The sequence below is a fragment of the Eulemur rufifrons genome, chromosome 9, assembly GCF_041146395.1.
Source record: "Eulemur rufifrons isolate Redbay chromosome 9, OSU_ERuf_1, whole genome shotgun sequence".
NCBI classification, from domain to species: Eukaryota; Metazoa; Chordata; class Mammalia; order Primates; family Lemuridae; genus Eulemur; species Eulemur rufifrons.
This window is the reverse complement of record NC_090991.1, coordinates 14,266,887-14,293,623: the sequence shown is the minus strand read 5'-3', so window position 1 is coordinate 14,293,623 and position 26,737 is coordinate 14,266,887. Positions and strand designations below refer to the sequence as shown.

Genomic DNA, 26,737 nt, shown 5'->3' with positions numbered 1-26,737 from the left:
GGGCAGGGGTACAGAGCCTCCCACTGCATTGCCCATGGTTCCTGGCTGGCGTCTAGGACAGAGAGGGGTCCACACCTGCAGCTCTGCTTCCTGGATCTGCCCACACTTGAGGTGTGGCGGGAGCTCCCCCTAGGGACCCTGAGTGTCCCTGTCCACACTCCCCCTCTCCCAGGAGGATTCGTGCAGCAGAGAAGACGGGAGCAAAAAACAAACCTTTCCCTTCTTAGTCACCCAGACATTCCAGGGGCTGGGGGTGGGAGGCTTTCCTTTGGCCCCTCAAGCCAGGCCCAGGGAGGGTGAGGCCTGTCTCAGGCCCTGAGGCTGAGGAGTTTTGGGCCCCTGAGGCCAAGGGCAGGCCACCGACTCCAGCTCCCAAATCCCATCATGCTGCCCCAAGGGTTCTGTTCCAAACTCAGGGCAGGAAGGTGGGGGATTAATTATTTCCAGGCGAGGGTGGGGGAAGGGGAATTTCTGTGAAAACTGGAACCCTGTATCTGCCTTGGCCCCTCCCCCAGGTGGCCTTATTTCCTTTCCCAGGCACCCCCAACACCCTGGCTGCGACTCAGTGAGTCAGCCGCCCCAGCACTCAGAACTTTCATCTGGGGGATCTCCAAGCACCCCACGAACAATTAAGTGTCATTATCTCTGATTGCTGGAAGAGGGACAGGAATTAGGAAGCAGGCAGGCCGCCAGAGGATCCCTGGGCTGGGGTGTGGGGGGACCCCCAGCTGGACACCCTGGGTACCTAGGAGGGAAGGGGAAGAGGGGCTATTGCTATAGAGCTGGGGGGCGGCCAGGCGGACGGAGCTATGGCTTTCAGTGGGTGGGTGGGCAGATAAAGTACTTCACCACCTCTGCAGAAGAATCAACGTAACAGTCACCCTGTTCACTCCAAAAGTGTGGTTGTGAGAGATGAGGGTCTGTGGGGGCTCCTCTGGAAAGAGACTTTTTCCCTCCTTCTCACAGTCCTCTGGGCACCTCCAAGAGAGAGGAGTGAGGCCTCCCCAACCCACACAGATAGGTTCTGAAAGGTAGGGTGACAGAATAGGGGTACAGTGAGTCACGCACACTCTGGGGAGGGACAGAGATGGCACAGGCACAACCACAGAGACAGGTGGGGGTTAGAGGCAAGGGCAGGCAGAGCAAGGACCCCAGGCCACCATCGTGGCCCAAGTTAGACTGGGGAGCACTGTCTGTCCCAAGGGTGCCCCCACCTTAGCCATCTGGATCCCAGGAGCTCAACACCCCAGACCAGGCCTGGTTATTGCTCAGTGGTCTCAGCAGTCCCGAGTGGGGTCAGCTGGGAGGGGCTGCATGATTGATTGGGCGGGGAGTGTGTTCACTGGGTTCCACGTCTTGCCAATTTCTACTTCCCCCAACGGGGGGGGGGGGGGCGCGAAAGAGGACATGATTGGGGATTTCCACCTCTTCTTCGTTGGGGCCGTGATGGGAGGAGAGCTTGTCACCCCTAGAGCTTGACTCTGCTCACCTCCCAGACCCCTGGGTGACACACAGAATGTGTGGCCTCAGCCAGGGAAGGACCTGCCAGGGATGGGGTGGCTGTGAGTGAGGTAAAGCCCTCTCCCTGCCCCCAGCCCCTCCTCCCTGGCAGCCCCTAGAAGACCTCACAGGCACTTAGGACTCGATGCAGGACCAACACAGGAGGGATGGCAGGGTGGCTCTAGGGGTTGTGTTTCTTTCTAGGCTGGGCTTGGGTGGGAGTAGGGAGCTGGACTGAAACTGCACCTCTTCCCTGTTGTGGGAAGGGGGCTGGGGACAAAGGGACTTAGGAGGTGGGGTGTCCCACTCTCCATTTCACTACTCCCCAACCTGGACAGGGCACGAGAACCCCACCTCTGCCAGGTTCTGACATGCTCAGGGACATCCCTAGATGGGGGTCAGGCTGGGGACTAACCTATGTGCCCACCTTAACCCCCAGCAAACCCAAACCTCTGTCAATAGCTGCCACTTCCAAGAAGCCGGGCCCTCCTTTCTCCCACCTCTGGGTGCAGCCAGCCCATTAGGGAGCTGGGCAAAATTAGCACCAATAAACAGCCTCAGGAAAACTCCTGGGGCAGCCTCCTGGCTCCCGGCCACCTCCTGAGGGAAAGGCAGTTTCTGCCCTTCCACAAGCCTGACCCCGCAGCTCCTCTCTGCTCCACCTGCTTCCCCAGTGCAGCTCCCAGTCTCCCGCACACCTAGGGTGGCAGAACTCAGCTGGAGACCGCTCTAGACCAGGTTCTGCCACCAAACCCCTTCCGGAATCTTCTCTAAGGGTCTATGGAGTCTATCTTCCATAAGTTAAACTTCCGTCAGGCCGCACTTTCCCCACCAGAGGCTCTGGGAGGACGCGTCTTCTAAAGTGTTCGGTGCTCACCTGCAAGGACCTATTAGTGGGGTAGGGGTGGGGGACACGGCTTCTGAGTAAACGGACCATCCCTAGCCTGAGCCTCTCCTTGGAGGAAGAAGGCTCGCCGGGAAGGCTGTCCGCGCGGGGCTGGGGGAGGTCGGGAGGGCGGCTGGAAGGCCTAGGGGTGCCAAGTGCCACTCTGCGTTCGTTTCCTAGGCCAGCCCAGCCTCCCCCCAACCCCCTAAGGATTGTCAGCTTTCCCAGGGCAGGGCGTGACCCCTGCCCTCTCCCCTCCCAGTGGCAGGGTGGGGACTAGATAAGGATCGGTAATGCGAGTCCTCTCCACAAGACAGGTGCAATCGCTCGGCCCCGCAGAGGCGCTCCCTCGCGGGAGGGGAGAGCTCGAAGCTTGGAAACGTTGGGAAATAAAAAAGGCGAGGGCGGCTGGGGCGGGTTGGGGAGCTGGGGCCGCTTCGGTCTTCTCCCCGGAGGAGGGGCGTTTGCCCTCGGCCCCCCGGGACCTGCCTGCGGGGCCGAAGCTGGGCCCCAGCCAGCCTTCCCCGCACGACCCCCGCCACCCCCGCGCCTACTCCGGGTCCCCGGGCGCGGCGGGCGGGCTCCGGCAGGTCGCGGGCTGCGGGCCGGCTTGGTCCGGGGGGTCCTGGGGAGGCGGCTGGCGCGGGATGCGGCCGCAGGGCCGCGGGGGCCTCCGGGCGTAGAGGAAGAGCGCGGGGTCGGGCATGGGGTCGGCGTCGTCCAGGGCGCCGGCCGCGCGGTCCCAGGCGGCCCAGTCCCGGCCGGGGCCCTTGGCGGCAGCCTCGGCGGGCGGGCGGCGGGCTCGCTGTGCGCGCCGGCGGGGTCGGGGCTCGGCGGCGGCACCGGGGCCCGGGCGCGGGGCCTGCAGTCTCTGGCGCGCCGCGTGCAGCTGGTAGGAGAGGTAGGCTGCCGCCTCCGTGTGCTTCTGCAGCTCGGTGCCCAGCACCGTGGCGCGGTGGCTGCGGCGACGCAGCTCCTCCAGGAAGCGGCGCTCCTCGGTGCGCAGGCTGCAGCGCAGCGCCGACACCAGCGCCTCGCGCTGCGCCACCTCCCGCCGCAGCTCGGCGTTGGCCGAGGCCCGCGCCGCCAGCTGCGACTCCAGCGCGCGGCACTTGCTCTCCAGCTCCCGGGACGCCGCCTCTAGAAAGGGGACACAGAGGCGCGAGGTGATGGTCCGCCTGGCTTAGAACAGAACCTGCACAGCTCGGCGGGCCACATAGCAAAGCCCTGCTCCTTCCCAGCCCACCACCGACACGATCCACCGCGCTCCACGTCACCGCCCACGCATCGGCTGCGGTGGCCTTCCTCGTTCTTCCGCTGGGCCCTGGCACCTATCCTACCCTCCGCTTGGCCTCTCTAGTTCTTCAGGGTTCAGCTTAAATGCAAACCCTTCCCTGACCGTTTGTTCATTCCACAATTTGCTGAGCCCTGACTATGCACTGTGTTAGGCATTGGGGATATGGTGGATAATAAAACGGTCCTCATGGAGCTTAAAGCGCAGTGGGAGAGGGATAGTAAATAATCACAAATAAATGTGAGATTGCAACTGTGACATGTGCCGGGAAGAAGTAAATCAATGCTATGACTGTAACCAGAGAATGGAAAGCTTCCCAGCAGAAGAGACAGACACCTGGGCTAGGATCTGAAGGATAAGTAGGAGTTAAGTAGGGAGGAGGAGGGGAGAGAAGGACGCTTCAGACAGAGGGAACAGCTTGTGTAGAAGCCTGTGGCAGGGAGCCATGCCAAGCGCAAGGGACTGAGAGAGTTGGGAGTGTGCACAGGAAGGGGGAGTCAATGTCCTCGTTTCTTTCATAGAACATTTATCACATTTTGTAATTTTTTATTTGTTATTGTCCGCCTTTGCTACTGAGCAGGTTTCAACCCTGGATACACGTTGGATATACACGGAGAGCTTTAAAAAATCCTGTTTCCTGGACCCTACCAACTGAATTAGAATCAGAATCTTTGGGGTGGGACCTGGGAACTAGCATTGCTTCAATCTTCCCAGGTGATTCTAAGGTACAGCCAGAGGCGGGGACCCCTGCCTCATGGATCCTAAGCTCCATCTCAGCAGGACCATATCCTGGGGTGTGGCACATGTGATATAGGTAGCTGAAAGTGGCAAAAGGTGACCCTGGAAGGGACATAAACATCACCAAGTGATAGGAGGAAAAAGAGTTCTCAAGCCCATTGAGAGAGAATATAAAAACCAGGACATTGGGGAAGTGACTTGAGCTCAGATGACCCCAAAGGCCCTTTCAGAGGAAGTACAGTAGGTGGGGTGAAAGCTGCTGTTGTCACAGAACTGTCCTTATCTGGTATTTGGGATGTATGCTGCCTTTCTCCAAGCACTCAGGCACCAAGAGGTTGCTCGTGGTTGCCATATAAACAAGTGGGCAGAATTAGTCCAAGTCCGTAATTGTTTAGATGATCCCTAGCTGATCTGCATGCACGAATACACAAAGCAACGTGTAGGGCTCCTAACATTTTAGCTTAAACTTCCAGCCTTCCCTATCCCCAACTCTTGGTCATGTAGCTCTCCAGCTATGAGCAACACACCAATATGGAGGGAGTCCATTCTTAAGAACTCTTCTGGCCAAGAAAGATTATTTTTGTGATTCATTTTTAATTAAGCAGTTACTGAATCCCTCCACGTTAGGTAACGTGCCCTGCACTTCAGAGGCAATGGGTAACATCCAGTTCCAGTTCTCAGAGATCCTATAAGCTGGTGATTAAGCTCTCAACAATGCAATCCTCCCCACCATTTTAAAAAATCTTAATTGTGGTAAAAAACACATAACAAAATTTGCCATTGTAACTTTTTTTTTTTTGAGACAGGGTCTCACTCTGTTGCCCGGGGTAGAGTGCAGTGGCATCATCATAGCTCACTGCAAACTCAAACTCCTGAGCTCAAGTGATCCTCCTGCCTCAGCCTCTCGAGTAGCTGGGACTATTTTTTTGTAGAGACTGGTCTCACTGTTGCTCAGGCTAGTCTTGAACTCCTGGCCTCAAGTGATCCTCCCGCCTTGGCCTCTCAAAGTGCTCAGATTACAGGCATGAGCCACCACGACCAGCCAATCATAACCATTTTTAAGCGTACAGTTCAGTATTGTTAAGTATATTCATGTTGGTGTGCAACAGATCTCTAGAACTTTTACATCTTGCAAAACTAAAAGTCTATAACCATTGAACAACTTTTCCCTATCCCCCCATTTTATCAGTGAAGTAATATACTGTAAACAAATATTTTAGTGGAATTGCTACAACAGCAACATCCTCATCTTTTTGTCAAATGCAGGATTTGCTGATATGTGTGTGTCTCTTTTCTCCTCATCTAGACAAAGTTTCTTTTTTTTTTTTTTTTTTTTTGAGACAGAGTCTCACTCTGTTGCCCGGGCTAGAGTGAGTGCCGTGGCATCAGCCTAGCTCACAGCAACCTCAAACTCCTGGGCTTAAGCGATCCTCCTGCCTCAGCCTCCCGAGTAGCTGGGACTACAGGTATGCACCACCATGCCCGGCTAGTTTTTTGTATATATATATTTTAGTTGTCCATATAATTTCTTTCTATTTTTAGTAGAGATGGGGTCTCACTCTTGCTCAGGCTGGTCTCGAACTCCTGATCTCGAGCGATCCACCCGCCTCGGCCTCCCAGAGTGCTAGGATTGCAGGCGTGAGCCACCGCGCCCGGCCTAGACAAAGTTTCTTTATCTTTCTTTCTTCTTTTTTTGAGACAGAGTCTCACTCTGTTGCCCGGGCTACAGTGCCATGGCGTCAGCCTAGCTCACAGCAACCTCAAACTTCTGGGCTCAAGTAATCCTCCTGCCTCAGCCTCCTGAGTAGCTGGGACTACAGGCATGCACCACCATGCCCAGCTAATTTTTCTATATATATTTTTAGCTGTCCATATAATTTCTTTCTATTTTTAGTAGAGACGGGGTCTCACTCTTGCTCAGGCTGGTCTTGAACTCCTGAGCTCAAACAATCTGCCCGCCTCCGCCTCCCAGAGTGCTAGGATTACAGGCAGGAGCCACTGTGCCTGGCCTAGACAAAGTTTCTTGAAGTCAAGGACTCCATTCTGCCATCGTGTTGCATCTTGACACTCACCCTTGACACTAAAGGGTGTGGACACTGACCGTGTGATCCTTGTGCAAGGATGGGAAGGACTGGGGAGGTGGGTCACAGCAAGGAATTAAGTGGGCCAGGTGAAAGTAAAACACATAGCTATCTCCTTTCTGCTTTCCCTTCCCCACCTTGGACAGGCATGGTTACAGGGTACTACGTGTGGGTACAGGCTGTTCACTGCACAAGGTGATCCTGCTGAGTGGGCAAGTAGGGCTGACATCCTGTGTTCTACTCACCAAGCCAAGGTGTGGCTGTCTCCAAGTCTAGGCTGGGGACAGAGAAGGCTTGTGTGCTATTAGGGGTTCAGGAAAACTCTACCTGTTGGGCCTCATGGCACTTCCCCACTGGCAGTCACTTCTCTTACCTTGCTGGTGAGATTGGGCCTCTTTCATCTCCAGGTCATGGGTCAGTTCTGAAGGAAGAGAAAGGAAAAGGCAGTTTTTTGTATGTGGGGCAATAAGGATCCTTTTTTTAGAGACAAGGTTTTGCTCTGTTGCCCAGGATGGGCTTGAACTCCTGGGCTCAACGGATCCTTCCACCTCAGCCTTCTGAGTAGCTGAGCCTTCAGGCACGTGCAACTGCACCTGGCTCAATAAGGCTCCTTAGAAACTGTCTAAACCACCCCCCATACCTGTTTTACTGCAGCCCAGTAAAGGGAAGAGATGAAGAGACGTGCCCAAGGCACAGCCTGGGTCTGACTGGCTTGATTCTAAGCTCAGAGATCTTTCCAGAATGAGCTTTGGGCCTGGGTTTGAGGTTCAACCCCTGTGGGACTGAGGAGCCTGTCTTGTTTCGGGGCTGGGCATTTGCCCCTTCCTAGGGGTGATATGCCAACCAATCAGAGCAGTTCTGGAGGACCCTTGCTGAGCAGGGCTGGAATGTCCAGAGCTGCTTGGGGCATTGGACGTGGGGCACTGGGGGCACTGGACGTGGGCTCAGGGCAGCGGCTACTTACCAATCTGGACACATTCGTTTCACTATTTTAACAGCCTGTACTGCTGTGCCTATGTTATATCAGAACATCAGCATGGCCCCTTCCCAAGCCCCAGTTCTGCCATATTCCCCATGGCAGCAAATGGCTGGTGGGGTTCAGGGAGGACAGCGCCACCTAGTGATGGGAACCCTGCAGCGGGGCTCGGATTGATACTGAGTGGGTGGGGCAGGGCAGCCAAGGAGCTGCCCAAGGCCACTGGAGCAGGAGCAGCTTCCTCCTGGGTGCTGGCGGCCCAGCCATCACCCCTCTGCCTGCCTGTCCTCTTGGTCCCTATTCCTAAGTGCCCCAAATGCCCCATCTCAGCCCAGCTGAAATTGATGATTTTTTCAGCCCCATCCCATTCCCCCAACTCCACCAGAGCTCAAGAACTGGGAACTGGGCAGAAGGGAGCCAGAAGCCACAGCTGCCTGCGATGGAAGAGACCTACTCAGGAACACCTGTGTGTACCTGTGGGGACAAAGTCTGATGCCCAAAGGGAGAGGGTGTGAACCTAGGGTTGGGGAAGGTAGCACATCTCTGGGCTACCACCCCGCAGTGCCTACAGAGCCTTGTGGCCCCTCTGCCTGCTCCTTCTCACTGCCCTCACTGGGCTCTTCTAGAGGCTTTTCGAGAGGTGCCTTCTCTGGGGAGGCCAACTGTTACTAGGAGACAGAGAGCCCAGGATGCCTGGGCCTTCTGCTGTGACAGGAGCCTGAACCTCTTTACTGGGGCCCCCGGGAGGACTCTCTTGCCTCCACCCACCAGGGATTCCTGGGACCAACGTGGGCCTCCTTCAAGGCCTTGTGATGTAGCCCAAGGGACCCTGGACAAGGTTCAGAGACTCGGGAGTGGGGAGACCTTGGCTCTGCCACTAACTCGCTGGTTTCTCTTCAGCCCTTAACTACCGGATTTGGGGGCAGGGGAGACAGAATCCCTGCTGGGCTCCATTCCCCCATCCGGAAAATCTCCCTGCCCATCTTCTGGCCAGAGTCCCAGAGTCCCCATGGTCTACATGAGCATGCTGAGAGGTCAGACACACCGTGTGACCTTGGGGCAGTAACAGTACCTTTCTGAGCCTCGGTTTTCTCATCTGGAAAATGGGAACAAAATAGCACCTCCCTTACAAGAGGCTGTTGCCAGGGTTAAGTGAGAGAAAATGAACAGAGGGCTCGGCCCAGGGCTGCGTTGGTGCTGAAGACATGGGAGTAGTTCTTGCATGTCCCGCCACCCCAGGACACACCCACCCACCTCTGGAACCCTTCATTCTGAGTCCTCACCCATTTTCAGCCGCCCCAGGCAGCCTGTCCACTGGGCTTCTACCTCTTTGCCCACCCTCCTCCCAGCCCCTGGGTCCCTCCCTAATTGCCTTCTTATCTCCTCGTTTGTTCCTCTCCCTTCTCCTCCTGCCACCTCCCCCTTGGAGAGAGGGCCTTATTCGGCCATCTCAGCCCCAAGAGTGGCTGCTCCAGCCCAGCCCAGAGTTATTTTTACCTCCTTAATCGATAACCAAGAGGCTGCAGGCCCACACCCATCTGAGAAGGGCAGTGTAGGCCAAGGGCCCTCTGCTCCTGCCAGTTACACTTTTTTGGGATCTGGCCTGTGTCCTGAGTGGAGGGACCACAGGTCCTCAGAGTTCTCCATTTTCCTTTACTGTTATTGCAGCGAAAAAGTGGCATCTGGCACGGGTGAGTCTGTGTGGGCCATCCCCGTCCCCTGGGCTGGCCTCTGCTGCCATGTGGTCTTTGGGGGAGACTGAGGCGAGCCTGGCCTTGGAATGTGGCAGTGGAACCTGTGTATGGAACGGCAGGAGGCCATGGTGGCTGAGAGTCAGCACTCCTGGCTGTCCGTGCCACAACGTGAGAAGCCAGGTGGGTCACTCAAACCCTCTGGGCCTCAGAGCTTCCCTCTGGGCAGTGGGGAGCCTCCCATGAGCAGGGCTGGAAGGGAGGTAGTGGTCTGAGCGTCTTGGGGAGGATGAGCAGAAAGCTGCAGAGGCAGGAAGGACTGGGAGTCTGCAGCTCTGGTTTGTTTTTGTTTTTGCATGCTGGAGAAGTCTAGGCTTTTAATTTACCCATCACCTAAATAGTGTACATTGTAGAGCTCTAGGTTCTGATCCTGACTCTGCCACCAACACATTGTGTGATTCTCTCTGGGCCTCAGTTTACCCACTTGTACAATGAAGAAGTTGGGCCCTCCCAGCTGAGTCTATGAGCCACTGGCTGTAAAGCCTGCACTTGGAGACTCGGCCTCAGTGAGCACCTGGGCCAGAGCCAAGCCTCTGAGAGGCCCAGACAGCCGAGGCCCCAGGTCCAAGAGCAGAGACGAGGATTTCACTGCATCTTTGGGGCCTCCTTCTGCTCTGCTCACAAATCCAATCAGTGGCCAATAAGTCCTTTCCTTCAGCCTGTGTCTCCCTGTTCCTCCCCTTTCCATCCCTCTCCACCTCTCCCCCGGACCATTCATCGGCTCTGCCACTAGTCTCCCTGCCTCCCTCTCCCACCAATTCAGCTTCCATGCAACTGCAGACTGGGTTTCTTAATGCCGATTGTGCAGCACTCTGCTGCTCAAAAACCTTCAGTGGCTCCCCACTACCCAGGGGGACAGGCCAAACTCCTTTGCTATCTTGGTATTTGTCAAGGTCTTCTACGCTCTGGCGCCAATGATTTCTCACCAGTCTCCTTTAAGCACAGCTTTATCCAGTTAAATAGAACTTTTTATGAGCTTTTGGTTTCCTACCTCCTGGCCTTTTGCTGTTGCCTTCATTTGGGATGCCTTCTTCACTCCCTTCCCCTGTTACATCTCAGTGTGTTTGCACATTACTGGGTCTTCAAGAGGCTGAGTCTCTTCCTCCGTCACCAGCCCCTCAAGCTGGACACCATCCTGACCATGAGGTCCTGCTTTATCTTCTGCTATATCTTGATGTTATCTGTTGGTATGTGTGTCTCCCCAACTAGACTGACAGCTACTTCAGGGCTGGGAGGTGCTCCAGGAACAGTGACTTGAGGACAGGAATCCCCAGGAATTCTCAGGCTTCCCCCTGCCACCTAACCGGAGCACTTTGTCCCAAAACTTTTATCTCCCCTCCCCAAGTCTCGGTTTCCTCATCCAGAAAAGGAGGAGGCAGGATTGGTGTGAGGTGCACATCGGCTCACGGTGGGCACTACATCGTAGATAGCGACTGTGATGATAACAGTGACCCTTCCCCACCCCGCCCCCACCCTGCATCCCTCCTGGCCTCACCTGAGCAGCGTTTCTGCAGCCTCAGGATTTCCAGGTGCAGGTCTCGCAGCAGGGCCATCTGCTCCTTTTTCAGGAAGCTGATGTGGCGTTGCACGCTCTGAATCTGATGCTCCAGGGACACGGTATCCATGGCAACCCAGGACTGGGCCCCACCTGGGGAGGATGACAAGGTGAACCCACGTCTTTGGAGCCCATCTGCACTGCCCCACCCTCAGGTCCCTCATCGTCTTCTCCACTCTGGGGTCCTCTTGCCACCAGGTAGATGATTCTGCTGCTGTCGTGTCCCCTGTATTTACTCACTCGAGTTTCACGAACAGTGGATATATTGGCAGGAAAGTATAATTAATTATTCCCATTTAACAGATGAAGAACCAGAGGCCCAGAGGGAAATGCCCCATTCTCCTGCTCCCATGTAACTTTAGTCTCTTCTGCTTCTTAGGGAGGAAAACACACAGAGCAGCCAAGTCAGGCTGACTCGGGCTCCAGCCTGCCTCCTTCACTGGCTATGTGACTTGGGGTGAGCCCTCTCCCTCTCTGGGCTCTTCGTTTTCTCATGGGTAAAATGAGAGAGCTCAGGAGTAAGTGACCCCTAAGTCTCTTCCAGCTCTGACATCCCACAAGTCTGGCAGCTCCAGGGCAGCAGGACTGCTGTGAGCACAGCCCTCCCAGTCCAACCCTGCTTCTCCGTCTCAACTTCGCCCCAGGGCTTTGGGCTCCTGCAAGTCACAGAGGAGGAAGATCTGATGCACGTTCCACTAACACTGACTCTGTAGGCCGAAGGCAGGTGGTAGAGTCCCTTTTTAAAAGAGGAATAGGACAGGGTGAAAAGGAGACCTAGGCAGTGACTCCCGTAGTGGAAACTTAAGTCGCTGTGATGGGATGGGGAGGTGTGCACCCCTGAATCCGAATCATGGCCCGGCTCTCCAGCTCTCCTCCTGGCTGTGCTCCCTCCCCAGTGAGCCTCTTCTGTGGTGAGCACCATCACCACAGGCAGAGGCAGAGGGCAAACTGCAGCCCAGGACTCAGAGCTCCTGCCTTGTCTGCCAGGGACTCCCTAAGCTCTTGAAGGACCCTCTGCTCCAGGAATTCCCTGGGAAGTAGGAGGAGATCAGTAAGAGGGACAGTTCTTTTTTTTTTTTTTTTTTTTTTGAGACAGAGTCTTACTCCATTGCCCTGAGTAGAGTGCCGTGGCGTCAGTCTCACTCACAGCAACTTCAAACTCCTGGGCTCAAGTGATCCTCCTGCCTCAGCCTCCCGTGTAGCTGGGACTACAGGCATGTGCCACCATGCCCGGATAATTTTTCTGTTTTTAGTAGAGACAAGGTCTCGCTCTTGTTCAGGCTGGTCTCGAACTCCTGAGCTCAAGTGATCCTCCCTCCTCGGCCTCCCAGAGTGCTAGGATTTCAGGCGTGAGCCACCTCGCCCAGCCAGAGGGACAGTTCTATTCAGCAAATGGTCCTCTCCAGACTGGCTTCCATATAAGTCTCTGAACATCCACATTTTCATTTGTAGGGTCACATCAAACAGGTCAACCTGAGAATCTCACATCCTCAGAGGCTCCTCTCTCTGGGCCCCTTCCCTGGTACTCCCCTGGCTCCCCTAATCCAACCAAACAGGCCTTTCCTTTCAGCAAGGGGTGGCCTTTTGGCCTGTGGGGATCACTGGCTACACTTTGGCCATCGGTGATGTTCAAGGAACTTTATACACATGGTCTTTCTTCTACCCCCTGCTCTTCAGTAGGTATTACCACCCCCATTTCACAAACAGAGAAGCTGAGACTCAGAGGCAAAGGGATTTGTGCCAGTTCATACACTCAGTAAGTGGTGGCAGACCCGATTCTCCGACCAAGTCCTTAGAATCCAAAGGGAACAGTCGTGGGGTTGAATTCTGGCTCTTTCAGTCACCTGCTGTGTGACTTTGGGCACAAAGTCTCTGAGCCTTTGCGTCCCATCCCCCATCCAATGGGGCTATGAATAGTAACAGTCCTAGGGGTAGCCGTGAGGATTCAGTGAGATGAGAAATGTAAAGCACTTAGCACAGGACCCGGCTCAGTCAATTGCTGCATCCCTTCCTCCTCCTCTTCTCTGTTGGTTTAACGTGCGAGTAAGGTTAATTTCTGTCTTTTTCTATTTTTAGTAGAGACGGGGTCTTGCTCTTGCTCAGGCTGGGCTCAAACTCCTGACCTCAAGCAATCCTCCTGCCTCGGCCTCCCAGAGTGCTAAGATTACAGGCGTAAGCCACCGTGCCCAGCCAATCTGTCTTGATTTGCTCATTTTTTCATTAATTTATTCAATGGTCTATTATTGCCAAGCGCTGCACTGGGCACGGAGACATGGTGCTGAACACAACAAAGTCCCTACTTTCATGGAGCTCAGGGGGCGAAGAGAGAGAAACGAGTAAACAAATAAGTAATGTGTCAAACAAATACGTATATATTACAGTCTGTGATAAGTGCCATGGAAGAGACCTACAGGGTAATGTGAAAGAATAAGTCCCCCCAGAGTGGGACTTATTAGTTTATTTTATTTTTCTGAGATTTTACTCTACTTGCAAAGGACCTATTTTAGATTTGGGGTCAGGAAAGGTCTCTTTGAAGAAGTGACTTTGAGGCTGAGACACTGTGGCAGGCAGAATTCTAAGATGGTCCCTAGGAATCCCAGTGTCCGGTGTCAGGGTTCTCCTGTACTGTGCCTCCCACTTGAGTGGGGGTAGGCCTCTGCATACAGTGGGTTTCACTCCCGTGATTAGGTTTTTTACAAAGGTGATGGGAGTTTACAGATGTAATTAAGGTCTTCAATCAGTAGACTTTGAGTTATCAAAAGGGAGGTTATTCTGGGTGGTCCTGACCTAACTGGGCAAGCCATTCAAAGGAATTCCGAGTAAAGGACCCAGCTAAAATGTGCCAGATACTTGGCCCTTAGAAACTGTGAAATAATAAATTTATATTGTTTTAAGCCACTAAATTTACGGTAATTTGTTACAAAGCAATAAGAAACTAATACAGACTTGAAGGAGGGGTAGGAGTTAGAAGAGTAAAGGGAAGAGCATTCCAAACAGGGAACAGCATCTGTGAAGGCCCAGAGGCAGGAAAGAACTAAGTGGTAATGATGATAACTTACATTTACTGAGCGCACCTACGACGTGTCCAGCTTTGTGCTAAGTGCTTCGCATGGTCTGTTGAGGAACTGAGACATTGCCACTGCCAGTGAGGGCTGAAGGGTAAGGTTTTGGGGGAGGGTCACAGGAAGGGAGGTTAGCAAGGCAAGGATCACATAGGGTATTGTAAACCATGTTAAGAATCTTGGGTTAAGACTAAGTGAATTGGAAGTTACTAGAGAATTTCAAGCAGGGGAGGAATATGATATGATTTACATTTTTTTTTTTTTTTTTTTTGAGACAGAGTCTCACTCTGTTGCCCAGGCTAGAGTGAGTGCCGTGGCGTTAGCCTAGCTCACAGCAACCTCAAACTCCTGAGCTCAAGGGATCCTCCTGTCTCAGCCTCCCGAGTAGCTGGGACTACAGGCATGCACCACCATGCCCGGCTAATTTTTTCTATGTATATTTTTAGCTGTCCATATAATTTCTTTCTATTTTTAGTAGAGATGGGGTCTCGCTCTTGCTCAGGCTGGTCTGGAACTCCTGAGCTCAAACGATCCGCCCACCCAGAGTGCTAGGATTACAGGCGTGAGCCACCGCACCCGGCCTGATTTACATTTTTAAAAGCTCACTCTGGCTGTGGTGGGGAGAGCAGACTAGAGCTGGCAGAATGGGTGCAGGGAAGTCAGCTGGGAGAAGGTAGCAGTGGTCAAGGTGAGAGGTGATGGCAGCCTGGACCAGATGATGGCGGCGAAGAGGGAGAGAAGTCCCAGGTGTATTTTGGAGGTAGGATTGGCAGGACTTAGAAATGGATTAGATTGGCATGGTGATGGGGAGGGAGAAGTCCAGATGTCTCCCAGTTTTTTGGCTTGAGCAACTCAAGAGTGAATATACCTTTCCTGGATCTTTCTCCGTTTCCTAATCTTTCACTTGGATGTCTTCTTTATCTATAATCACTCCCTAAGTGCTCTTGTCCAATCCCATGGCTGCAAATATTATTTACATGCTGCTGACCCCTAAAATAACTATTCTCTGAATGCTAGACTGGCTACCTAACACCTTCATTTGTATGTCCAGTGGGTCCCTCAAACTTATAAGTCCCAATACTGAACTCTCGAGTTCCCTCCTGCAAACCTGCTCTTGCCCACTGTTCGTCATCTTCATAAATTGCACTGCTATTTGCCTACTCAGTTGCTCAGACCAAAAACTTGGGAGTCATCTTTGATTCCTCTCTCTCTTTATATTCCATAGCCCATCCATCTGCAAACCCTGTTTGCTCTACCTTCATAATATCCCAAATCCAGTCACTTCTCACCGTCTACATCACTATCTCCCTAGTCCAATCCACCTATGTCCCTCTGGTGTACTGTTGCGGCAGCCTCCTAACTGGCTGCCTGCTCCCGTGCTTGCCCCTGCTTTCCATGCAGGAGCCAGAGTTCCCTCAGCAAATGTAACTCTGATCATGTCTCTCCGTTCCCCACTCAAAACCCTCCAATGGCTTCCCCGCACACTAAAACCAAACCCAACGTTCTTATCAGTCCCTACCCAGTCTGCCTCGGCTCTCTCTGCCCTCACTTACCCTTTTCCCCATGCTGGCTCCCCCCCAGCCACTCTGGCCTCCTTGCTATTTCCTGAACCTGCCAAGCAAGTTCTTGCCTTAGGGACTTTGTATGTGCTGTCCCCTCTACCAGGAATGCCCTTCACCAAGATATCCTCATGGCTGTTCCCTTCCTTAACTCAGGACCCTGTTCAAATGTCACCTCCTCAGTACCTTTCTCTGATATCCCTATTTATTTATTTATTTATTTTTAGAGATGGGGTCTGACTCTGTTGCCCAGGCTAGAGTGCAGTGGTGTGATCATAGCTCACTGCAGCTTCAAACTCCTGAGCTCAAGCGATCCTCCTGCCTCGGCCTCCTGAGTAGCTGGGATTACTTGGGAGGCTAGACACCACCACACCCAGCTAATTTTTACACTTTTTGTAGAGACGAGGCCTTGCTATGTTGCCCAGGCTAGTCTCCAACTCCTGGGCTTAAGTGTTCCTCCCACCTTGGCCACCCAAATTTCTGGGATCACAGGTGTGAGCCGCCATGCCCAGCCTGATCCCCCAATTTAAAATAGAATTTTCTGCCACTCTCTGCTCCCTTAATCTGCATTATTTTTCTTTCAGGTACTTACTATTGCATGAATATATTACATTTTTGTTTATTGTCCATTTTACCTGCCTGATTGTTAGCAACATAAGATGAACGACTTTGTTTTGTTTCCTCCTGTTCCCTAGTACCTAGTGTAGTGTCTAGCAAACAGGAGGTGCTCAGTAAATAACTGTAGAATGTTTGAGAGAGTGAATTCGTGGGAATGAGGTAGACTGATGGAGGGGCAGATTTACAGAGAAGGTACGACCAAGACGGACACCTGTTAGGCTTGACATGCCCAAGAGACCTCAACTAAGGAGAAATAGATGTCAAATAGACAGTCAAATATACTGGTGCGTAACTCAGGAAGAACAGGTGAGCTATATGTCCCGGCAATTGTGTGCCTAAGCTGGGATGTGTTGCCTGTATGTTTGAACGTGTGCCCAAGACTGCAAGGTGTGTGTGTGTGTGTGTGTGTATGATGCTTCTCTCACGTCTGTGTGTCTCCTGTGTACACCTGGGGGATGAAGGTGTGTGGGCCCATGCTTAGGACAAAGAGAGAAAATGTCTGTTCCCAGCCGCCGAAATGCAAATGTTTCTGAAGAGTAAAAGCCCTTCCCACACAGCCCTAGAGACTGGACCCTGGCCATGGAGAGAGGCTGAGCCAGCCAGCTGTTTCTGCGCTTTCCCAGAAGGACTTGAGGATTTGCTTCCAACTAGGCAGGCTGCTCTTCTCAGGGCAGAAATTTGGGTCACAAACGATCTTGGCAAATATTCTTTCTTAGACGTTATTGTCTAGTTTGTTTGTGGGAGGGTGGGAGAGGGAACGGAGAAGGGAACTGGGCATAACCACTCTGTGTGGCTGGGGAGTCACAAGCACTTCAGAAGGCCTGAGCCAGGAGAATGTCAGGCTCTCACACTAGAAATGCAGTCCCAGAACCTCTGGGCTTTAGAAGCTTGTGCCTGAGGACTTGGTCTAAGCCAGTGGCAGCTGCTCAAGGATTTGAGCCACCAGCTCCACCTTCTCCCCACCCCCGGCCCCAGATGCCCGGCCTCATGAGTGGACATGCTCGGTGAAGACAGTCACTCGCCTCTGTCCACTGTCCTGACCACCTCAAGGCCTGCATTGTTTCTGCTTCCCTCCTTCTTCTGTTGCTCCCAGTTCTTTTTTTCTTGTTAATTTTCTAGCTTAATGAAAAAATATTCATTAAACAAATTGTCACCAAGAATAAAAAAGGACCTGTAATACAAGGTTCACAATTTATAGAGTTAATTCCAAGTACTTTTGACATGTCTCTTCTGTGTCTGAAAGTTACTTCTGCCTTCTGTGCTCATGTCCTCAACTATAGGCAAAGTGTCAGGCTCAGGAACCTTCTGACCCAGGCAAAATTCTGAGGCCGGGACTCCCGATCCCTGAAGGTGAACTCGTTGCCTGCTTGTCTCTTTGGAGCTTCTGGAGACCCACATTCCTTCCCAGCTATCTGCCTGCAGCTGACTTGGCAAGTGGGAAATTGTATTTCTCTCCCCTCTTCAGTTCTTACAGCTCTTTTGGGTTGAAAGAACCACAAAAAGGACAGGATCATAGTACTCAAGGCTCGGAGGGCCTTCAAAATCATCTCAGTTAGTGGTTTTCAAATATTGCTCTATAGAGCGCCAGAATTCTGCAGAGGAGTCTCAGACATTGCCAAAAGGATTGAGGCCAAAGGCAGGACTGGTGGCTTTGCTTTTTTTTTTTTTTTTAATAAACCCTTCTTTTATATGATGGGCTTGTGCACACAACTCACTGGAGAAAAGGCTTCTGCTAACCAACAATTTGAAAACCACTTTCACAGTCCCTTTCCTTGGGTGTCTAAATCCCACCTTCTCTGCACCGCTTTAGTCTACTCAGTATCCCCATGGCCTCTGCTGCCCCCACCTCTCCCGCAGGCAGATGAGGTGGCTGGGACAGGAACCGGAATCAAGGCTTCTTGCTTTCTGCTTTGCAGGGAGTTCGCATCTCCTGCCACCCCTCACTCCCTGACCGAGTCTGTTGTCCCAGTTTCAATTTCATTCTTAGTGTTTCTTTCCTTTTTTGGGACTGAAAATATTTATTGAGTCAACAAATATCTCTGCACCATTCTGAACAGTTAAGATCTGTGTCTTGTTAAAATTCTTGAAGTATGTATGCTTTCTTGTTTCAAGGAGAATGTTAAACTTATTTTTATAATTCTTACAACCAGGGCAGGTGTATTAGCTACGACAGGCACAGTAAGGAAAGAATAAATAAATGAATCAATGGGATCTTTATTTTTCTTAGTCATTATTCCTCTTCACTACCTGACTCAGAGCTTGGGGCAGTAGGAGAGCAGGAACTCAAGAAGCCTTTCTCAGACACGGCATCAAGGCACAGGTGATAATACTTAATAGTAACAATGAGTGACGGGCACTGTTCTTAGCATTTTACATATATTAACTCATTATCTTGACAACAACCCTACATTGAAGGTTCTGTTAGTATGTCTACTTCATAGGCAAGAAAACAGAGACTCATAAAGGTAGAGTGGTTTGCCCAGTACGCACGACAGTGCCTGGCAACGGGGTGCTCCCCACTGGGTGCTCTCCTTGGCATTTACAGCACTTTCTAAACACAGTCCACATCTGCAGGCTGATCGCCTCCTCTTTCGGATTCTACCTCTTGCTGTTCTCATGATAAACTCTTCCTGTAGCCACAGACATCTCCTCCCTTAGTATCCCCCACCCCATCTCTGCCTCCTGAAACCTGACCCATCCTTCAGGGCCCTTCTCCAGTGTTACCTTTCCCAGGAAGGCTCCCCTGATCCCCCACCAAGCTGGAATGACTCTCTCCCACCTCTGTGTCCATCAGGCAATTTACTGGAATGGGGCGGCAGCTAGCACCACATTCTGCCATATAACCTCTCTTCGTTATCTCTGTGTGTGTGTGTGTGTGTGCACGCACCTGGCTTCTGCTCTAAGTCAAAGCTTCCTGAGGGCAAGGCTTTGTCTCAGGGAATCCCTTGCAAGGAACAGGCACACCCATGAACGTTGGTGAAACAGGGAGAAAGAGTTGAGTCGTACTGGGAATCACCAGGACAAATAAGTACATGTATTAAAAAATAATTACCCTGCCTCCCTCCCCCAAAGTCCTTGGCTCTCCTGGGGACTTGAGTCTGGAACGAAGATTCAGCCTTTGACAAATGTCTGTTACTCTGTCTGCAAGGTGGGGCTGCTTGGCCAGTGGTGGAGCCACGTTCCCCAGGGACCTTGTGGTCCTCTCCACTCCAGGGGCCCTCCTCCAATACCCCTAACTCTGACTCCCCGCCTCCACTGAAGATCCCAAGACCCCAGCCCCAGCTAAGCTCAGGATCCAGTCACACGGGAGTGGGGTGTGTGGGAATACTAGAGCCCCCGACCCGCTTCAGTCTGGATGTCCTGCCCTGATTATGCCTCGAGTATGACTCCCAGAGAAGGCAGGGGTGGTGGGGCTGTGGAGACTACGGAGGACGGGGACGAGAGGTACCCGAAGGCAGGCGTAAAGAAAGGTGTGTCTGGTGGGAGGTGGCGGGGGCTCGACCTCGGGCCGCTCTGGACTCCCCGCCAGCACCAGGAAGGGTCCAGGTCTGGGCGCTGGAGGACAACTTCTGCCAGCAGCCCGCCGCGAGTCCTGTCCGCCTCCCGCGCGCTGCGGTGCCCAGCCCCGCGCCAGCCCTCCCGGGGGAGCTGGAGCTCGGCCGCGCTGCTCCCCACCCGGGGCCACCCCGGCTCCCACCCCCCCATGCCCACCGACCGGCCTCCTCACCTTCGGGACCGGAGGGAGCGACCGGCCGGCGGGGCCCTGGGTCTGGGCCGGGCTGGGTGGGGGAGGCGCTCTTCCCCCGCGCTAGCTGCGCCCGGGGTTCCGCAGCGCCCGCCCCGGCTGCGGCGCCATCAGCTGCTGCGAGGCTGCGGGGCGGTCGGGCCGGGGCTCCGGGGGGCCGTGGGGCGCCGAGGTGGGGGGTCTGGGGCGGGCTCGAGGCGTAAACACCCAGCAACGTGACCGGAACTGGCGAACGAGCCGGAGGGGGGCGGGGGGGCGGGAGATATGAGGGGGGAGGGGAGGGACCTGAGACAGGCGGGGAGGGGCCGTGGGCGGGGCGGGGAGAGGGGAGGCTGGCGGCGCGCGGTCGGGGGAGGGGAAACCCTGGGAGCCCCGAGAGCCCCGGGAGCCGGGCCTAAGGACCCCGGCGGGCTGCCGGACTCGCAGAGCTCGCTTTGGCTGGGAGCTGGAAGGGGAACCCGGGAAACCCGCCGGCGACTTGGCGAGCAAGGGCGCGGCGGCAGATCAGCACCGCGGACAGCGCCCAGGCCGTCAGGCCGCGATCCGCTCCGCCCCTCTGCCCGCCCCGGCGTAGGAAGGAGAGTTGGTGCCTGCACCCGCCGGGGAAGAGTGGGGTGGAGGGCGAGAAAACCAGGGGTCTGGAAATCTGCCCTGAGTCTAGATGTCAGCAAAGCAGCCCCAGACCTCTCACTAGCTGTGTGACCTTGGGTGAGTCGCATCACCTCTCTGGGCCCCAGTTGATAAGACACCATATCTCCCCCTATGTGAGGGTTCCAAGAGCCAAGGAAAGATCCTTTATAAACTCTGAAGTTCTGAGCACGTGCAAGGCATTGGTGTTGATCCATTTTCCCTGCACATGGGAGGCTTCTGTAGTCTCAGTGCATGGCTTATGATTCTGGCTACACCAGTATCTTCCTCCTCCCTGGGGCTTGACCTCCTCATCTGTGAAATGGGGATAATTATGGTCTATGCAGCTCAGAAAATTTGTAGATTGCTGTGAACATTAAACGAATGAATGAATACATGTAAAGTGTTTACAACAGCGCTGAGTGCTCCTTAGGCCTTTGTGCTCATGACAAGGGACCAGGTAGCACTGTGTGAGTGGTAGGTGGCTCAGCGTTCAGTGCTCCCTCTGGGTAAATTGTCGTCATCTCTGCCTGGAGAGATTGGAGGAACAGGCTGAGTGGACTCAGACTAAAGGGCTGGTCTGGCTTTTCCCACTCCATTGCCAGCCAAAAACTCCCTGGCCTTTCCTCCTGGGCCAAATTTTAAGAGAAATTGTCTACTGTTGTCTCCAGAACTGGGACACACCTGCTGTGAGGGCCTTGGGGAGACCTCAAGGGCACTCTGCCTCTCTATAGGCCCCTTTCCTGCCTGTCCTACCCAGTCAATTTCCAAGGCTTAGCTGGACTTGGGTGTCAACAAACAAAAGTTTCATCTGTTCCTGGAGGATTTGAAGCCTCAAAGAGTTGAAGGAATTACTCTCTTAGGAGGCTTGATAGGCAATGGGGTTCATATTTTGCTCAAAGGCCTCTCAAATCCTACCTTGTAGGAGCTCTAGCTTCGAGCTGCACTGTGGGTGTCTCTTCTTCATCTTGCCTGAGGAAATCCCTGGGAGAGGAGCAGAAAGGCCAGATGAGTCCTGCTTCCTAGTCCCTTGCTGTCCCTCCTAGAAGGCGGTATTCCTGGGCTGTGCAACTCCTTGCCCTGCATGTCAGTTTCTTTAGCAGCAACAGGAGTTCACATGAACCATCCATAGCCCCTCAATTTCATAAGATATCAACAAGAGGGATGAAAGATATGTTTTGTACCTCCAAAAGACATGCGGTATGATGGAGCCTGAAAACCTGGGCTCGATCTCTGCTCTGTCACTTACTAGCTGGGTGATTCTGGGCAAATCTTAGCCTCTCTGAGCTCCAGTTCCTTCTCAGTAAAATGGGAAGAGTAACACCTATTCCGCCAGCAGGATCCTTGTGAGGGTGTCATAAGGTACAAGTGAAGTGGTTTTGTAAAGCGCACGTGGATAGGATCGTTATGACCAAGTCCCAAATGTTTTTCTCCTTGATCTGCTTCAAGAGGAATCCTGTTTTTCTCCTTAATCTGAATCCGGGAGTAACTGTTTGCTTTAGCTTCTCACCAGCTAAAGCAAACGGTCACAGACACATGAGGGGTGGCCCTGCCCGTTCATAGGGGACTCCACCTTTGCCACAAGAAGTGCTTCTTGCTGAGTCCTGCACCTGACCAAGCTCCTGGCTGGGCATGAAAGGCCTCTAAAGCTGCTCTCAGGAAATTTGCAACATATATTGCTGGAAAATATCCATATGTGAAATGACAAGCAGCAGGGACAACGCACCTAAGGAACAAGTGAAAGTGACTCAGCCAGCAGAGCTGAGAGATTGCCATGCGAAGGCAGAGCTAGGGCCTGGACTTGGGGGCCAGGATACTTAGGGCCACCTCCCTGGAGGAGTTTTAGCAATCAGTCAATCAATACACAGACTAATATTGGGCAAAGATGACTGCCCAGCACTGTACCTGAGGTTGTGGGAAGACCAGAGACATATCATGAAATGGGACCTCAGAGATGATGATATTGATGGTAATAATGAACATTTATTAAGCACTTAGTATGTGCCAGGCAGTTTACTAAATACTGTTTAAAAATCATTTCTCTATTTTCAAAATTGAACTTGTAACAAAGTAAAAGAAAACTGAAGTGTATAAAATGTATACCTCTTGCCTTAGATGTAGCCATTATTTTGAGCTCAGCACTTTACTCACATAACCTCACTTAAACTTCAGAGAAATCCTATTGGAAAGGTTTATTCCTATTTTGAGGTGGAGAAAATGAGGCTCCAGAGGTTAAATTTAACACCACACAGCTTGGAAACAGTAGAGTCAAGATTCAAACTCCAGCCTAGCCTAAGCCAGAGGTAAGCTTGTAACCACAGCATCATCAGGCCACAGAAGAGGAAATGATCCCGCTGTGGCTGAAGGTGCCTGCATTGGTTATGAGCTTTAGGGGAAGGTGAGGGCCAGAGTGTGCAAGGCCTTGAATGCCAGCAGGAGAATGAGGTGTTGATGGCAGAGAAGGCCTAGAAATTCCTCCTTCTCTTCATGACAGCCAGGAATTCTGACTTTCTGAGTTTGGTTTGGGTTACAGTTCTGTACCAGTCAGTATCCTGGCAGGGAACAGATGACACATTTAAAATGGATAATTTGGAAAGGGTTAAGGAACTATTTACAAAGCTTCGGGAAGAGTTTAAGGGGTAGGATAGCACCATGGGTAAGCAAGGAAGCTGAGCTGTTACCATCTTTATGCCTTGGGGACAAGTGACGTGGGCAGCTATGGGCACTCAGAAAGGTTAGCTCTGAGGAGAGGGCTGCCTGGCAAAAGCTGTGCTTGCCTTAAAGAGACTTAACCTGGCAGGGAGGGAGTTGAGGAATAAATATGCCAACCTCCCTCCCCACCTGCCTCCTTCCAATCCCCTGCTGGTGTTTCCTCCACTCAGTCTCAACCAGAAGGCAGAAGTTGAGGGAGTCCATTGATACTGCCTGCACAGGTCGGCTTCCCAAGGTACAAGCAGGGCTGAGAAAGGTGGGGGCAGGTCTGCAGGGATGAGATATTTGGCATAAGCTTTCTCACTAGCATGGGCTGCATTTGCTGTCCCCTGCCCCAGGCTGTTGCCCATGAATGCTTCAGCATTGGTGGGTACCAAGACCCCCTCTCCAACCATCCTACAGTGTTATGGTGGTAGCCTCTTTGCTTTGTAGACTTTGGTCATGCCATCCTGGCCTCCTTAGCTCAGCTTGGGGCCCCCAAAGACCATCCAATCTGAGTCCCCTTGGGATTCTGTGGCTGGAAAAATAGTGTGTTGGGAGCTCTGGGACTGGAGAGGCAAGCTGGAGATCACTGTGGATAAGTCTCAAAGCCAGCTCACCTTCTGAAGGAAAGATCAAACTGGGACAAGGCTGTACTCTCCTTGGTGGTGAAATGCCCGAATTGGACAAAATGGTCCCTTAAAAATCTCAGCTCTGACTTTCAGAGTCTTTGCTCATTCCTAAACCACTAGCACGGCAACAGAAGATAAGGAATATGTGCATGTGTGTGCTCGTGTGTGTGTGTGTGTGTGTGTGTGTACTAGGCCACAATTTGGCCTCAGTTGTATCTCTTCTGCCTCAACCCTGCCCACATACTCCGCCATCTAGGGCAGAGAGCTGGCGAGCTCACCTGACAGGTATCATTTAAAGGATTATCAGGGATTCCACTGCCTGTGCCCAGAATCCCTTCATTTCACATAAGTTGCCATAATCTTGGGCAACTGGCTCCCCAAATTTTTGGTGATATAACTTAACTGTGGCCACTTTTTTCCTTTATTTTCCCATAACTTAATTATTTTATTTTATTTCTTCTTTCTTTTCCCTGTATCTTCTGACTTTATATCACCTTTTTTATGCATGATGCTCTGCATTTTGCTGTAAATGTACCACTTCCTACATCCAGTTCTGTTTAATATTATGATTTATTAGAAAAGTATTAGAATTATACTTCAGAAAGGTTTGGAAATACAGTAGCAAAAATGTCCCTGTAATCCTACTGTCCTAATGCAACTAGTATTATTTTTGTGTATTATCTTGTAGTATTTTCAGACACATGATGATTTACATTGTTTCCATGGCATGAGTGTCTTGATTTTTTTTTACCTCATTATATTGTAACTTTAAAAATTTTTTACAAAATTTTAATTAATTAACTAATTAATTTTTTGAGACAGAGTCTTGCTCTGTCGCCCAGGCTAGAGTGCCGTGGCGTCAGCCTAGCTCACAGCAACCTCCAACTCCTGGGCTCAAGCGATCCTCTTGCTTCAGCCCCCTGAGTACTTGGGACTATAGGTGGGTGCCGCTGTGCCAAGCTGACATTTACTTTTTTAATTTTGCTTATTGTGTTTTTGTGACGTGCAAATATTAAACATTTATATTTTAGTCAAATCCATTAATCTCTTCCTTTTTATGGCTTCTGCCATCAACATCATGCTTAAAAAAATCTACCCTCACTGCAATATATGACAATACTTACCTGTATATTTTTCTAGTCCTTTATATGTATTTATACACTTACATTTATAATGATCTGAAATATATTTTGTGATGTAAAATAGAGACCTTTCTTCCCCCCCCCCCGTGAATGATTGACCAATTAATTGTTCCATCACCATTTCTTCGCCAATTTGAAATACATATATTACACACACACACACACACACACACACGCACACACGGGGGGCAGGGGATGTTTCCAGACCTTCTATTCTGTTTCTGTGGTCTCTATGTTAATTCTGTTCAGGAAGTTTAGAAAAAGGATGCTGAAAGGGAATTGCTAGCTTCAAGCTAGACACTCCATTTAAGCGTCAAAGGTGAGCTGCCAACCTACCTCTTGTATCTCTTTCTCCCTTTCCTTTGCAGGGTGTTGGTTGCATTGCTCATCCCCACTTGCTTCCTGTCACTTCTTTAGCTGAGATCTAGGCAAAAGCCCACGTGGAGATCCTTAGGATTTATGTAATCTTCATTTTTGTTGAACACTAGAGAGGGCACCTATGGATAGAATGACAAATGCCAGTAGCATTTCCATTCCTCTGGAAGCTCTTCTAGTGCTCTTGGGCACGGGCCCACAGTTCAGACAAGGAAGCTAAGCTCCCAGGATCTCCATGCTGGGAATTTGGTTTGTTCCTCTCTCTGTGTAAGTTTCCCTCCTGCAAAGGATGTGGATTTTCCTGATATGGGAGGCAGGTAAATTGGGAGGGCACCGTGCAATATGTGGACAACCTTTCTATTTATAAATGTTTTCAAAACTCAGCTCCTTCAAACCAGGCTTGGGACACATGCTCCCACCATGCCGTGGGCCAGGCTGGTCTCTGCTCCACTCCAGGAATGAGCAGACTAGGGTGGAAGGTCGGTTGAAGGCCTGGATGGAGCTGATCCTAGAGCTGGGCAGCCGTGCTAAGCTAATGGCATACTGTTTTAATTACTGTCACTTTAAAATAGTCATTTGTAGGGCACATCAGTTCTTATTTTAGGTATTTAGAGTAGTGTAATATTTGTTATGCTTAACTTTCTGGGTAGGTAGAACCCAGGTTGTTATTATTATTATATTATTATTATTATTTAAAGACAGGGTCTGGCTCTGTCGCCCAGGTTCCAACTCCTGGGCTCAAGCGATCCGCCCGCCTCAGCCTCCCAGAGTGCTAGGATTACAGGCGTGAGCCACCGCGCCTGGCCTAAATTTTTAGTTTTTTGGTAGATACGGGGTCTCACTCTTGCGCTGGCTGGTCTGGAACTCCTGACCTCAAGCGATGCCCCCGCTTCGGCCTCCCAGAGTGCGAGGATTACAGGCGCGAGCCACCGTGCCAGGCCTAGAACAGGTTTATAAGTGGGTAAAGCACAGAAAGATTAAATGAATCGCCTCGTCACTCAGCAAGTCAAATTTCCCTCTCAGTAAGACTTGGACAGCCCGACTCCTCGACCAGTGCTCCCACGAAACCCGGCACTTCGGCGCGGGGGAAGGACGTGGATGGCTGCGGTCCCACCCGCTGCTGCGGAGCGCGGTGACCCAGCCCGGCCGGCCCTAAGGGCGGGGCCGGCAGCCGCACCGGGCACGAGCTCCGCACCCTTCGCACCGCCTGGGCTCCGGCCGGAGCCGCGCGCCCGCCCCGCGCCCCGCGCCAGCGAGCGCGCCCTCGGCACTGGCCCTGCGGCAGCAGGCGGGGAACGGCGCGACGGCGAGGCATGGCGGGCCGCCGGGCGCCGGGGGAGAAGCGCTGGCAGCTGGTGCGCTGGTGAGTGGGCACCGGGCGGCCGCGAGGCCTGGTGCGGACGCGAACCCGCGCGCGCTGCCTCCCGAGGCCAGCCCGCGCGGGAAGGAGCGGGGGCGCTGGCCCAAAGTTTCTTCCCGAGCTGAGGTTGCGGGGCTGGGTTTGC

At 52.4% G+C, this 26,737-nt stretch overlaps 2 protein-coding genes across 2 annotated transcripts in view; one reads left to right on the top strand and one right to left on the bottom strand.

The window, feature by feature from the left end:
• Nucleotides 1-2,936: 2,936 nt before the first annotated feature.
• Nucleotides 2,937-10,866, bottom strand: CCDC92B (coiled-coil domain containing 92B). Its single transcript, XM_069483479.1, has 3 exons — nucleotides 10,722-10,866; nucleotides 6,873-6,920; nucleotides 2,937-3,526 (listed from the first exon to the last, which is right to left on the bottom strand). Exons 1-3 carry the CDS (start codon nucleotides 10,849-10,851, stop codon nucleotides 2,937-2,939), a joined length of 768 nt encoding a protein of 255 aa, XP_069339580.1. The 5' UTR covers nucleotides 10,852-10,866.
• Nucleotides 10,867-26,545: 15,679 nt separating this feature from the next.
• Nucleotides 26,546-26,737, top strand: part of RAP1GAP2 (RAP1 GTPase activating protein 2) — a 228,243-nt gene continuing 228,051 nt past the window's right edge. The window contains exon 1 of the mRNA XM_069483478.1: nucleotides 26,546-26,595. Coding sequence (XP_069339579.1) covers nucleotides 26,546-26,595 — 50 coding nt within the window. The remainder of the gene's footprint in view (nucleotides 26,596-26,737) is intronic.